General features: G+C 37.8%; 1 protein-coding gene across 22 annotated transcripts in view; it reads left to right on the top strand.

The window, feature by feature from the left end:
• Positions 1 to 14,865, top strand: part of KDM4C (lysine demethylase 4C) — a 345,084-nt gene that overhangs the window by 52,139 nt on the left and 278,080 nt on the right. For all 22 annotated transcript variants that reach the window (XR_013541488.1, XR_013541487.1, XR_013541486.1 and 19 more), the window contains one exon: positions 2,358 to 2,407. Coding sequence is in view for 16 of the 22 variants with exons in the window: in XM_072992136.2 (XP_072848237.2) it covers positions 2,358 to 2,407 (50 nt within the window). In the remaining 6 variants the exon portion in view is untranslated. The remainder of the gene's footprint in view (positions 1 to 2,357; positions 2,408 to 14,865) is intronic.

The following is a 14,865-nucleotide window of genomic DNA, read 5'->3' as shown; positions in this document are numbered from 1 at the left end:
CTGTCCCCACTTGCCTGAAGACATCTATTATAGTGCCAGTCCCGAAGCAGTCAGCTGTGGTATCTCCCAATGATTATAGACCAGTAGCTTTAACATCTGTTATTATGAAATGTTTTGAGAGATTGGTGCTGGATTACATTAAGGCTAGTCTTCCACCTTCTTTGGATCCATGGCAATTTGCATACAGGAGAAATAGATCTACTGATGATGCTGTGTTCATCGTACTCCATACTGTATTGATCCACTTAGAACAACAGGGAACTTATGCGAGGCTGTTGTTTGTGGATTATAGCTCTGCTTTTAACACCATTCTACCAAATAGGTTGTTTTTAAAAATGATCAACCTGGGATTACCTCAGGAGATCTGCATGTGGATAAAGGATATTCTGACAGATAGGCCACAGTCAGTAAGGATGGGATCCCACCATTCTTCTACCCTGGTACTAAGTACAGGAGCTCCCCAGGGCTGCGTGCTAATTCCCTTCCTCTATTCCCTGTACATACATGATTGCACCCCACTATATAACACCAATGCAGTTATTAAATTTGCGGATGATACGACAGTGGTGGGACTCATAAATAAGAACAATGAGTCTGCTTATAGAAAGGAAGTACAAAGATTGATACTATGGTGTAAAGAAAATCATCTCACACTTAACATCAAAAAAACTAAAGAACTCATAATTGATTTTAGGAGGAAGAGAAATGTACATTTACCACTGTACATAAACGGTGAGGAAGTGGAGAGAGTTGGTAGTTTTAAATTTCTGGGTACTTACATCTCAGAGGACCTCTCATGGAATATAAATGTCAACATACTAGTGAAGAAGGCACAGAAGAGGCTGTATTTCCTGAGAATGCTCAGGAAGTTAAATTTATCACAGCATTTACTTCTGTCCTACTACCGTAGCACCATTGAGAGTGTCCTAACTTATGGCATTCTGGCATGGTTTGGGAGTAGCTCTGTAGCGGACAAAAAAGCTCTACAGAGAACCATTAAAATTGCCCAGAATATCATCGGGCTCCAGCTACCAACCTTGAATGACATCTTCACATCCTGCTGTCTGAGGAAGTCACACAGCATCCTGAGAGACTCTTCCCATCCTGCTTATAACTTTTTTGAACTGTTACCGTCTGGCAGAAGATATAGAACAATTACGACTCGGACCACACGTTTTCTAAATAGTTGTTATCCTAGAGCTATAATTGCAATTAATAATGAGCTTAAAGACCACCAGTAGTGAATAATTAGTTGGACTGTGTTACTTGGCCTGAGGTGTAGATGTTTGTATTTTTAGTGGGGGACTTCTAGTGGGTGGGGAGTGTTTGGGGAATGTTATGTGTGTGCATGTGTCTGGTCTCTGGGTGTCTGTGAATTTCGTTGTATGGTATACTGTGTATATACTTACAATGACAATAAATTATATTATTATTATTATTATTATTATTATTATTATTATTATTATTATTATTATTATTATTATTATTATTATTATTATTATAAAAATTGTTTGGATTTTTTTAAATGTGGGGGCTGAATGTCTATAAAAGGGATGGGGATTTATGCAGCCCATCCTCTGCCTGTTTAAGGTAAGGATGGGCAACAACCTTCACCCCAGTTGTCGCCCATCATTCCCTTAAACAGCTTGGATCAAAATGACTTAGAGATCATCTCTGTAATAGAATTGTAGTTCAGAGGTTAGAGCATGTTCTTTCAAGTACATTGGATGCACATCACCATGAGGTAGGGCTAGGAGGAAATACCACCTGAAATCTTGGAGAGGCACTGCCAGCCACATTTGATAAGTTTAAGTTTGATGAACAAATGGTTTGACTCACTAGAAATAGCGTTCTTTGTTCGAGTCTTCTATGACTTTTTATCAACACTGTGCCAGAGTTCTGTCTGATGAGATATGATTAGATAAGGGCAAGGTGAGGTCTTTTTGGATGTGGTTTTCAAATGGTGAAATGCTCCCCCAAGGAAGCTGTCCTGGTTCCTACAGTTTTGTTCCACTGTATCAAGCTGTTCCTTGGACAGCTTTTTGCTTGGGGCTTCTTTGACTGTATTTAATCCAATGCTGTTGCTAGTATGTCATAGCTGTGCCAATGGCAGCTTTTGTGGTTTTATTTTTCTGGCTGGATTTTACTGATGTTCGAAGTATTTTACCTTTCTTTAGAAAAAAGTAAAACATTACTGCTGGACAGTTTAAATTTTACTTGTAAATAAATGTGGCATTAAAATACATTAAAATGTTTTCTGTCCTTTCCTTTTATCTTCTCTGTACATATTTTTTTACTTATTGGCTAATGGTGCGCCTATAAACTCAACTATATTTTATCATTTATGTAAATTCCAGGTATGCTATCCCTCCAGAACATGGAAAGAGACTTGAACGACTAGCTCAAGGTAAAGTTGTTTAAAACAATCAGAGAAAAACTTTAATATATCAAAGGCATTCAGTTGAACAGTCCTTTAATTTCAGGAAAGAAATCGTTGCAGACTATTTGTTTTTCATATATAACGCTATAGCTGAAAATAGACCATAATTTTGAAAATGTGTGTGTTTATTTTCACAGTATTTTTCACTTTTGGCTACATTCAGAATTAATAAAAAGGTTAGGAACTCTTAAAAAGAGAATTTCTGTATGAAAATTAAATATAAACTGCTTCTGGGTGTTGCACTCTTTATACTTGTCTTTGAAAATGCAGTTGGAAATCCTTATCGTGGAGTTTTAGGGAAGAAATCCAATGACATGAAAGTAGACTTCCACTTGAGCAATGAGACTTTCCCTCACTCTCCTCCAACTCATTCCTACCAGATTTTATTTCATAGCATCTCTGAACCTCTGAATTGTATAGCAGAGAATGTTGTCTTGTAGTTTCAAGCATAATCATTTGGCAATACAGAGAGGCTGAGAGAGGGGGTGTTACTAGCCATTCCCTTGCCATTCCCCTCCTTCAAAAGCTACCCTTTCCCACTGCTTTCATTCCCATCAGTGTTTTAGTCTCTTGATTATCTGACAAACACCTGTTGTTACAAATGTTTAGTATAATTCATGGAGGAGGGAATTACACTCTGGGTTCAAAGTGATTTAAAGGATCAAGAATGGAAGTGATGAAGTGAGAAATAATTTTTAGAAGAAAAAGTATATAGTTGAGATATTTTAAGATAATTCATATGCTTCCTAAGAGTTAAGTTGAAGATACAACTTATGCTATTGCAATGTAATTCTCTTCAGTCCTGCAACAATTAATAATGAAAGGAAAGTTTAAATTTTAAGAACTGCTAGGGTATACTTACACTATCACTGTGACACTTTAATTATTACGGTTTGGATTCAGAGATTCCTCTGCGCATACATAGTGGACTATTTCTGATGTAGAACTCTGGGTTATTTTCATGTTTCCTGTGCAAATTAAAAATGGTGTTCTAAATGGAGAACTGGACCCGTGGTGCTCCCGATCCAAAGCTTCTGTGCTCTTTTCATATACCACATCAGTGTGCTGATAGAAATTTAGACACTTCAAACATAAGTTATAACCTTCATGTCCCTTTTCTATGAACAGTGTGCTCCTAGGTCTAAGTACCGAATTAGAAAATACAGGTGGTCTAGCAGTCTATGATGTACAACTAAATATCTTGTTATTTTTAAATTATTTTTATTAATTAATTATTTATAAAAACATAATAAAGAAAGCCCTATAAATCTTTTTTTAAAACCTCCTTAATAATCCAGACAACAAACACAAATATACAAAACATGCCCCCCCCCGGGGGCCTGTTTGAAGTTCTTCTGATCACATTGTTTCTTTTGTCTAATCTCTGTTTGTCGGAAACACTTCCCTTATTTTATTAGTAACAGAATTTGGGAATGAGGTGTATGTGATTTCCATGCTGTAGTCACCGTCCATAAAGATTACAATGAAAATTTTAAAACAAGCTGTTTTAAAATGATGAAAATGTCACGACAGCCTCACAGCTACAATTTGCATAATCAGCAAAGGTTAATAAACTTGCAGAGTGAATGGATTTCAGACTTAATTACATATTTATATTAAAAATGTTGCACAGAGTTGCAGTATCTAAAAAAAGCTATGAGATGCAGGAGGGTTGGTCCTGCTTACTAGATGCCTACTGAATTAATTGAATTTTCCTAAATAATTAAAATGCTAAAATAATGCAGTAAATGTGGTGAAGCATTGCAGGTTATCTAGGTCAAGTTAGTACTTGATACATAAAATTAAAGGAAGGCTAAGATTTTTTCCATTATCTTGTCTGCCCATCATAATTATCGCATTGCCTTTTATGCATGAATGCTTTCATCTTTGGAATCCATTGAAAACTTGATTGACTATGGCACCTACAAATATTTTATCTGAAAGACATTAGACGTGCATCTAATAAAGGCAGCAGTTTGATTTTGCCCTTCAGGTACTTTCGTATTTATGTAGTTCTTTCAATTTTATGGAGACACAAATGTAATAAAAATCTCAAGTGTGCTGTTATTCCAATTTTGAAGCCAGTTATGTTCTTTTTTAATATTATAGAATTCTTAGAATATTTGACAATATTAAAGTACCTGATAGCAAAATGCAAGGGGAAATGGAACCAAGAACAAAGAGAGTGATATATTGTGTATTATAATTTATATTTTTAAAAGAGATATCTGTAGTTACGTCTACAAATCTGCAACTGAAGCAGATTTAATATATGGATATTGGTAAATAATTAACAATGGTTGAAAAAACCTACTTCATCTGTAAATAGTTATTTTATTTAAAGTGTTTGCTCATTGCTGCTTTGTGCAGGAAGGTCCCCCAAATGATTTTCAGTAAATTAAAAGAACATGCATATGTGAATATGTATGTATTGGGGGTGGGGTTATGCTTCTAACAATTATCTATGGAATTTGTTTCCCTGGGAGTCTTCCGCACGTAATGTATATTGTAGTTTTGTTGATTCTTATTCTTATGCAGTTGTTCTGTGTTATTCACATTTGATCTGTTGATCGTACAAATTAATTAATTAATTAAAAGATGAATAAAAGCATCCAAAAAACAGAATTAAAAGGCTCTTTAAAAATTGTTCATTCGTTCTCTGAAATCCAGTTAAAAACAAAAATAAAAGCAAAGCAAAACATAACGTTAGAAACCAAAGGCCATTTATAACAATACTATTTCAGCTGCCTGTCAGAAGCTCAATAGAGATGAAACAAACCTAACATTAGAAGGGAGTTAGAAATACATAAATAAATGTTTGGGAGAAAGGTAGGGAAAGCAGGGATCAAAGTGATCCTGCAACACTTTGATCATTTTCTCCCACCTCTTGCTAAGGCCACGGGGCTTAGCAAGAAGAGGCAAAGCAGGGATCAAAGTGATCACGCAGTCGTCGCTGTAAGGTTGCTTTGATCCCTTTCCCCCTCCTCTTGCTAAGCCCAGTGGGGCATAGCAAGAGGAGGGAAAGCAGGGATCACAGCAATCCTGCAGCAGCTGAGGGACCCTTTGATCCCTCTTTAATCCCTTTCCTGCTCTTCTTATGCCACGCGGGCATAGGAAGAGGAGGAAAGGGGAACCAAGCCATCCCCCAGCCCCCGGGGTGGGATTCTCTTTGGGCAGGCTTTAGGAAGCCACTAAAGGGAAAATCCTCTCTGCTTATGCTTCTGAGGAACAGCTGATCCATGGGGGCATAAACAGATAGGGAACAAAGGGATGAATATAAAAGGGTTATATTCATAGCTTCATATTTGTTGGGGTCTGTGGACCCCAAGAATATGAAGCAATGAATATCTGATAGATCAGGGATACAGTATTTAACAAATATCCTGATTTGCTTTTATATTCGCCCCCATGTCTTTTATATGTAGCAGGCCACTCTCAAGCCTCTACCCATCCAGGCCTATAAGAGTGTCCACTACTTTTCTTCAAAAACTTGCTGCCACCAACCTATCCTTTAAATCAAAAGGACAAGGGTTTCTTTCAAACAAATAAAAGGTTTATTGATTGGAAGAAATAAAAAGGGTAAATCACTGTTACAAAATTAAGTTGACAATCACTGTTTCTCAGACACTAGTTCACACAGACTTTTCCCTCACTGACAGGCTCTTTCTCACTCTATCAATCACTCTAATCACTCATCTCTCAAACTCTGATCTCCCAAAACTCCACACACACACCTTATATAACCCAGCTCCTCCCACTTCTGCACCACCCTCCGTCCTCTCATTGGCTGAGGTTCCCCTGCCCAGCTGTGACGGACAGGTGAGAGCAGAGCTGAACGCCACAATTACCAATGTCTGTCAGTCTGCCGATAACATGTGTTTGCTATAAGCAGTTTGTTGATTACAGAATTCTATGAGTTGTTCTCCAGCTTCTGACTTTTAGGAAATACTCCATTTGGTTCTGGTTTATTTCCTACTTTTGTGTTTCAGTCAGTTATTATTATCGGCATACCTTGTTTTGGTGTGTGATCAGTTTCTTTCTGAACACTTCTCTATGGAGACAGACCATTTTTGTGGGCCGTACTGTCCTGCATAGTTTAAGAATCTCATTAAATCTAAGCACTTGGTTAATGATCTGTCCATGACAATGAGGTTCTTTTGACATTCCATTCACCCTTTAACCTGGTCAGCAAAAACAGCTAGAATAGGCCCAGCCACATGTATGAAGCCAGATATTAACCGAGACCAGGTCCATAGTTGTCATGGAAGCCATGAAATCTTGAACTGCTATTAATAAGAGGGTCTTCAATAAATGTTTAAAATGTTAAATTTTAAAATTGAATGTTAAAATCCCTCCATATAGTCAGTTTGCTGGTCAACAGTGTCTCCAAGTCAGGGAGTCATTTCAGTCATCATCCAAGTCATTTCAATCAGGGAGACAGTTGGGCAGCAGGCTGGATGGCACACCTCAACAGTATCACTCCTATCCTGCTAACCTGTAAGCAAGTATGCCTTCTGAAGTATTGGAGATGGTTCAACCACAATGAGTGTGTGCATGTGTGCGAACTCACAGTAGATCATGGCACCTTCACTATCAGCTTGCTTATCCAGAATCAAATTCTGGATCATATACGTAGTTTTGATTTGCTGATCTGGCAGTGTCTGAAATCTTGTTACTTTGTATAATAAGTCACACTAGAGTAGGCCCATTGAATCAGTGGAGATTTAAAGAGTCAAATCCTTTGCAAATTCCATTTATTGAAATAGATCTATTCTTATTTTAGCATAGTATGTCACAACCAGAGTAGGCCTATTTGAATAAATGGAATATATGGAGGAGCAGTTTCACCAAATCCCTACTGATTCAATGGGCTTATTCAAATATGATTTAATATTCTAAGCAACAGGGTTTCAGCCATAAGAAGTCTCATCTCTCTTCTTCTCATTGGCCTGTTCTAGCTCTACTGACCTACCACCCCGTGCTTCTTAAACCTGAAAGAGCACCATTCCTACTCACACTCCAAACGTATATTTGGTCTAACTGGAAAATTCCCACCTTACTGAGTCAGGCACTTCATGGACTACATAGAGATAATAAAAAGGTCAAGATAAGAGTTTGACATAGGTTTAGAACCACTGAAACCAACACGGTTCAGTCAGCATTTGATTGTGGCTTGAATTCTTGTGCTACACTTTTTTCCAGAATTGGATTTTAGTGGAACTTTTGGTTTTTTTATTCTGAAGTGTAGAAGCTAATTTGGTTCTTGGCTCAAGTTGCCTATAATATGATAATACAATTTTTCAACACCTTCAGGCTGCACATACTTTTGGTTTAGTATTTTTTTTCCTACAGAAGATTTAAAAACATACTGTAGATATATAGCACAATGCACATTTAAACAGTAAACATAAAGTGTAAGAATCTCTAACCGTTGAAGAATAAACAAAGATAATCTAAATGCAAAAAAGGGGGAAAAAAGCCTTAGGCTTTTTTACTTTTGGCTTTGTATGTGTTCACTTGCTGCCGATTTGCCAATTGTTTCCCATTATATGGATTGAAGTTTTAAAGTTTTAATTATAGTGTGTCTGGGTGTTGAACTGACTCATCAAAAAAAAAAAAAAGTAATTTCTTATGTGCCATCCATTCCTTCTTTAAATTTATAGTGATTTACTCTAAAGACATTTCAGTTTATTCCTAGAGCTAATTTATTTCTATTCCTTCTATTGCATCTTTTGGAAGGTATGCTTTATGTACTTTAAAATGACTTTAATAAGGTATATTGCAGGAGGCATTGAGGCTTTATAAATCATACCTTTTATTACATTGTAATGATTGTCCTGGGAGAAATGAAATATATGTTCTGCAGCATACAGTTATTTATCTAAATTGTGCACCAACAGTTCTTTCAAAAGTGAAATGGCTTAAAATCTTGCATTTGGGGAGCTCCTTTTGTTTTGTTTGTTTTTTTCAAAGATGATGCCTTCTCAATGTTGTGATTCCAAACATTAAAGTGGTGTGTGGAAAATTAATTAGCTCTGAATTTTAATAAAATTTGACACAGTAATTAGCTTGCATAGGCACCAGAGAATTCGATCAGACCTCGTTGTTCTCAGATCATGGACATGGTGAAATCTTTTCTGTTATCTCTAATATCAATTTTCTTAAGAGTATTCATTGGTGAGGTAGTATGTCCAAATCAAACAATACTGAACATTTGTGTAGCCCTGTATGAATCCTGGTTTTTGTAGGTTCTGACACTTATCCATAGCCTTATATTGAATAAGAATAGTCCTAAATCTAATTCTGATTAGATGATATATTTATCGTGTTTGAAGAAGTCCTTTCCCAAATCTGTTTGTCATACACTTAATTTTTATCATTTATATATCTTGTATTGAGCTGTTTTGTTTTGTGATTGATAATTGGAAGGCATACATATGCCACTTTTGCAAATTTGGTTGCTGAGGCCTGTATCCAAAGGAAATCCACTTGTGAAAGTGAAATGAGTAGGCCTCACTTGGCATCATGTAGAGATTTAAGCCCTATTCAGGTGTTTAGAAAATAGTTAATCTTTATAATCATGCTTGCCTGCTTGTCACTGTCCCCAGTGGGAAAGGGAATGTCTAAAGAAGAGGGTGTTTCTACGTGTGGATTATCTCAATGTGATTGTGGACCCTGAAATATTGAATTCTCAATTGCCTTACACTGGAATTATTGTACTGGGGAAGTCTTGTGGAGAGTCTTCACATTCTGTGTCCTCTTCTCAGATAATCCTTCTTTACAATAATATAGTGACAGGCACGGGTGGGGCTAGAACTCTCTCTAGCGATGAACTCTTATCTGTATACTTGAATAAGACACATACTTTCTAGGTTGAAAGGAATCCCCCTTTCCCTGTTACTGGTGCCACAGTAGCCTCAACTTGACTACTGTGCTTATTTGGAACACCATTAGCACGCCACACTGAAACAAATTAAGTGTAACAGAAGTGGCTACCTAGAATAGAATGGGAAAACATAGCAAGGGAAACTTCAGTTCTTATTGAGCTTGAAATGGGAGTTCTGTTCCTACAGCTTGGGAACAGTCTGTGAAGTTGAGGGAGTCTTTTGATCACTCTTAATTCTAACCCTAAAACCTTAGTTCTGAAGCTGTTGATGCTACCTTGTTGGATCAGTGTGAGTAGAATCCTGAGAGAGTTATCAAGAGAATTAAACTGTTCATAGAGTCTAAATATATTGGTTGTTGTGGGTTTTTCGGGCTCTTTTGTCGTGTTCTGAAGGTTGTTCTTCTTGACGTTTCACCAGACTCTGTGGCCGGCATCTTCAGAGAACATGGCCAAAGAGCCCGAAAAACCCACAACAACCATTAGATCCCGGCCGTGAAAGCCTTCGCGAATACATCTAAATATATTGGTTTGCCTTTTAAATAAAGACAAATTCAAAACATCCCCTACAGATTTTCTGTGGGGGGGTACAATTTTCCATTTAATGACAAATGGGCAATAAAGCAAGATAAAAGGTGGACAGCACATGAAAGGAGTATTTTTTTATCTATAATTGGGTTATTAATAAACAAAAGCAGACGTAGCTGTTTTAACACAAAGCACATTCTAAACTCCATATTGGGATGATAATTTTTATAGGCCAATTAGAGAGACACAAAAAGTGTGCAAAGGCACAAAAATATTTAAGTGTTGGAGAATACTATCTCTTATTAGGCAAGATGTTAAAAGCGAGTGGGGAAATGAAGTAGAAATGGGGATAAATTGATTTTAAGGATATTCAATGTGACAAAGCTTATACGTACTGGCTAAAACTGGGAATGTAAAGTTTTTTGCAGTTGTCAAGGAGGTGAAATCTCACACTGCAGGAACTTTTCTCCTCCATTATCGCCTGAAATGACATGTAGGCAACAAGGATGTACTGTAAGAGTGGCCTCTGCCTATTTTTGAAAGCCTACACATTTTGTGTGTGTGCGCCTTTCTGATTCACCTATAAAATTATCATTTTTCTACTTCCATAATTTATCAAACCAAATTACAAAATCTCTGTTCTGATAATAAACATTTACATACCAAAATATTATGTGAAGACATACATGCAAACTTTATATTATAGTCTTTAAGTGCTTGTGCTACATTTTGTCTCACTGTTAGAGCCACACTTTTTTTTTAGTTTATCATTCCTGGACTAAAACCTTCATAACTGTCTGACTGAAAAAAAGCATTTTTCAAACCATTTTAGTTTTCTCATATCAAGCACTGAAGTGTTCAAACATATCCTTTCTTACCTTGCCATTTAGATTTTACCTTAATTCATAATTCTTCCATTCTATGTTCCTATTCTATGTGTCTTAAATATATGTTTACAGCTAAACATCCTTACTATTGTGGGCAAGAATCCCGTAGAAGAAATGGAGTAGCCCTCATAGTCAACAAAAGAGTGGGAAAAGCTATACTGGGATACAATCTCAAAAATGATAGAATTATTTCAATATGAATCCAAGGCAGATCTTTCAACATCACATTAATACAAGTTTATGCACCAACCACTGATGCTGAAGAGGCTGAAATTGTCCAATTCTATGAAGACTTACAACACCTTCTAGAACTGACACCAAAGAAAGATGTTCTTCTCATTCTAGGGGATTGGAATGCTAAAGTAGGGAGTCAAGAGATAAAAGGAACAACAGGGAAGTTTGGCCTTGGAGTTCAAAACGAAGCAAAGGCTAATAGAGTTTTGTCAAGAGAACAAACTGGTCATCACAAACACTCTTTTCCAGCAACACAGGAGGCAACTCCACTCATGGACATCACCAGATGGGCAATACCGAAATCAGATTGATTATCTTCTCTGCCGCCAAAGATAGAGAAGCTCTATACAGTCAGCAATACTTTGGCCATCTCATGAGAAGAGAACTCTCCCTGGAAAAGACCCTGATGTTGGGAAAGTGTGAAGGCAAGAGAAGAAGGCGACAACAGAGGACAAGATGGATGGACAGTGTCATTGAAGCGACCAGCATGAATTTGATCCAGCTCCGGGAGGCAGTGGAAGACAGGAGGGCCTGGCGTGCTCTGGTCCATGGCGTCATGAAGAGTCGGAGACGACTTAATGACTAAACAACATCAACAACACAATTTATCTTTTATGTCAAAGTGGGTGAATATTCTCTCTCTGTCATTGTTAATCAAGCCACACCCAATGATCTACATAGTAATTCATTAATAGACATGTCTGGATTTTCATGTTGAATTGTGGAGTCATTCCAAAGTGGAGGGGAAGCTGTGTTAATTTGTTGGAACAAAACAGCAGAGCGTCTTGTGGCACCTTTATAACTAATACTTTTTATTTGTGCATCAAATGCTAAGTAGGGACCACAGTGCAAACATTTCTTTAAGGAAAGAAAGACTGTAGCTTGACTGGTTACAGCAGCATTACCCCAACACATTATCGGGACTAGATCCAGAGCATTTGGGGACCCAAGTGACAGTTCAATGCATCCATACTATCTCCTGGACACTCACTTCTGTTCAGCTAGGAGTACCAAATGGCAATAAACTATTTTGTGGCTGCTTGCTATCTGCAGGCAAGGCTGGACATGTGGCCCCTGAGCGAAGTCTGACCATGACTTAGTAAGGGAATTCCTCAACTGCCTGGGGGAGCAAGTCCATGCTTGCTGTCCCATTCCTTGGATTTACCCCAGTGTTTCAAACTGCCCATTCCTGAAAGATGTGATATGAAAAAACTATAAAATCAAAATGAAACAAAACATGTGTATATATTCATTATAGTCCCCAAAGGAACCCCTCCAAGCATTAAATAAACTAAAGAATAGGCCTTTAGTCCTGTATTATAGAAGATGTGTACACCTGGAACACATGGAGGGAGGGAAACGAGCAAGGGGAAGACTGCTTGCAATGGGAGATGCTGCTTCTTACATGCTGAGCAGGTGAACCTGTGTGATGCCTGCTCCCTTGCATTCTGCCTGTCCTAGTACTGCCCTCTCCCAGCGGGCCAACAGGCAGTCAGCAGGAAGGACGCCATAGTGGCAGGCCTCTCAGCATCTTCAGCACCATGATCGGAAACATGGAGCTGTCATGTGGCTGGGACCCAACAGTGTAGCTCCCTGCTGGTCTGAGCCCACCACTCTGGGTACAACCAGATGTCCCAGGTATTTGTGGGTCCCATATTAAATTGAGCTTTTGTGGACTGCCCACTTGCTGTCAACAGATGTTTGTCCAAACCAATACTGGTGTTTTTAAAGATGCCATAAGATGCTATTAGAGGGTATGGTATTTGCGGAAACCAAAAATAATTTCTGCTACAGATGTAGCCTATTTAAAACATTCACAGAAAATTTGCTTTCAAAGCATGTGTCCCACATTGTGTTTTCCCTTTGCTGAGGTGATATAAGGAATAATTTTCCAGGGTCATTGTAAATATACATTCTAAACTGATATGTGGGGCTTAATATACTGTGCATTACCTTACTCCAGTAGTTTTCCAATTTAAATTAACTTATGACCAGTCACCACATTTGTTCAGGCCCTGATTACAAATCCATAAAGAAGAAGATTTAAATGGTCTCTTCTTTCTTTATTGATTTTAATTTTAATTTTAATTTATTTAATGCAGCACAAACCTACAGATTTTTAAACAGTGTGATGAGTTCATTGAATGAAAGTATATGGCTAATGGATAGCCTATCCCTGTTCCTGCATTTGAAGATAGCAATCATTAATGGCATTGTTCCTAAAATAAATAGAACTGTATGGGAACTGACTAAAAAAAAAAATAAAGTAATATATTATACATTTTTTGTACAAAGCTATTGCAGCTAATGCCTGAAATGCTCATATGATAAAGCAGAAATCTTATTATCTGTTTACTTATTTAGAACTGTTGTGTTTCTGCTGAAATGATTGATGGGCAGTGGGAATCAGATTACAATTGAATGCCATGGAACAGATATACTAGTCAGTATGTCAAACTCAGCTTCTGCATGAGGGTCAATTATACTGTGAATGTAATACACAATAAATTGTACAAAGTATATTATATGCAGTATATATTGCATCTGTTGATGGCATCTGTTATGTCCTGGTATATCCAGTTGTCTAGCTGAGGAACCCAAGCTTTTCACAAGTCCAGTATGTGGAAAAACCACTCCCAAGGGTGAAAATATGATGTCTGATTCTGCTCTTGAAGCTTTCTATATAGAGAGAATCAGAATCTACAATCCCAGTACCTCACCATCCATGCTAGGTCTCACAGAAGGCATATCTGGAGATTTCTATGCCACACTTGAGAGGAAAGAATTTAGTGAGTGGGTTGCTTCTTTGAATTCTTGGCATTTTGTCAAGTAGATCAGCCATTCTAAATGGGGGCCATATGACCCCTGCAATGTCCTTGCATATTTGAAAGGGGCTATAGACTGGAAACAATTCTCCACATGCCACCTTATAAGGTTCATTATGTGATTTATGCAATCCTGATTCAGCCTATATTTCTTTCATATTGTCTTTATGACCATGGCCAAAAACAATGTTGAAAATGACTGAACTAGATGATGGCACTTGGGCATTCAGAAGGCCTGCTTTGCATTTTAGATGCTTGGGTCAGTTCAAGGAAGAAGTATGTGTTACATGGTATTCAGGCCTGCCCCAGAAAATTTCATTTCCTTGTTTTCTTATCCTCCTTTCTCTTGTATCATGTGGTCAATGTGAGGACAATATACATGTACCTGTCTTGCTGTCTGACAGAGTTAGCGGAATTTCAAGGATTACCCCAGGTGGTGAAAACCAGCAGAGCTTCCCAGAGTGAAGTGAAGACACAGGCAGCAAACAGTCTTGATAGTAGAATATATATATTATATACAGGATATGTACAGGTATATACACAGCGTAGTCTTTGTCCAGTTCCAATAGTCACACACGGCAATATCCTCAGAGTTACAGAGCTTAAATCAATGTCAGAGTCCAGTAAATAGTCAAGGTCAATATACCATGCAGTTAGTCCGGTTCACCAGAGTTCCTCTTCTCCCAAGCTCATAGATACGGCTTCCACAGGATTCTCCAGCTCGACAACAGCACTCCACGACCATATCAACAGCAACAACAACCCACACTGGTGTATGCTAGGTCTCCAGCTATATACCAGAGATAGCCAATCCTAATATATTCATCCTGCTGTTACAATCTTACTCAGCTGTATTAACTCATACTTAGCTCTACTTTACAGCAGTGATCCTTACAGATACTTATGTCTTATTGCTAAACTGCATTTAACAATTTCCAGGTTTGACCAAACCCTGTCACTGTCCTGCATCAGTGGCTGTCAGAGCATCATATGCATAACACTGTGACATCATGACAATAAGCCACCTAGAGTGGTCCGGTGGGCCAGATAGGCGGGGTATAAATTAAA

This window comes from Pogona vitticeps, chromosome 2 (assembly GCF_051106095.1).
Source record: "Pogona vitticeps strain Pit_001003342236 chromosome 2, PviZW2.1, whole genome shotgun sequence".
NCBI lineage: Eukaryota > Metazoa > Chordata > Lepidosauria > Squamata > Agamidae > Pogona > Pogona vitticeps.
The sequence above is the reverse complement of the archived record's forward strand: the minus strand, read 5'-3'. Positions and strand labels throughout refer to the sequence as shown.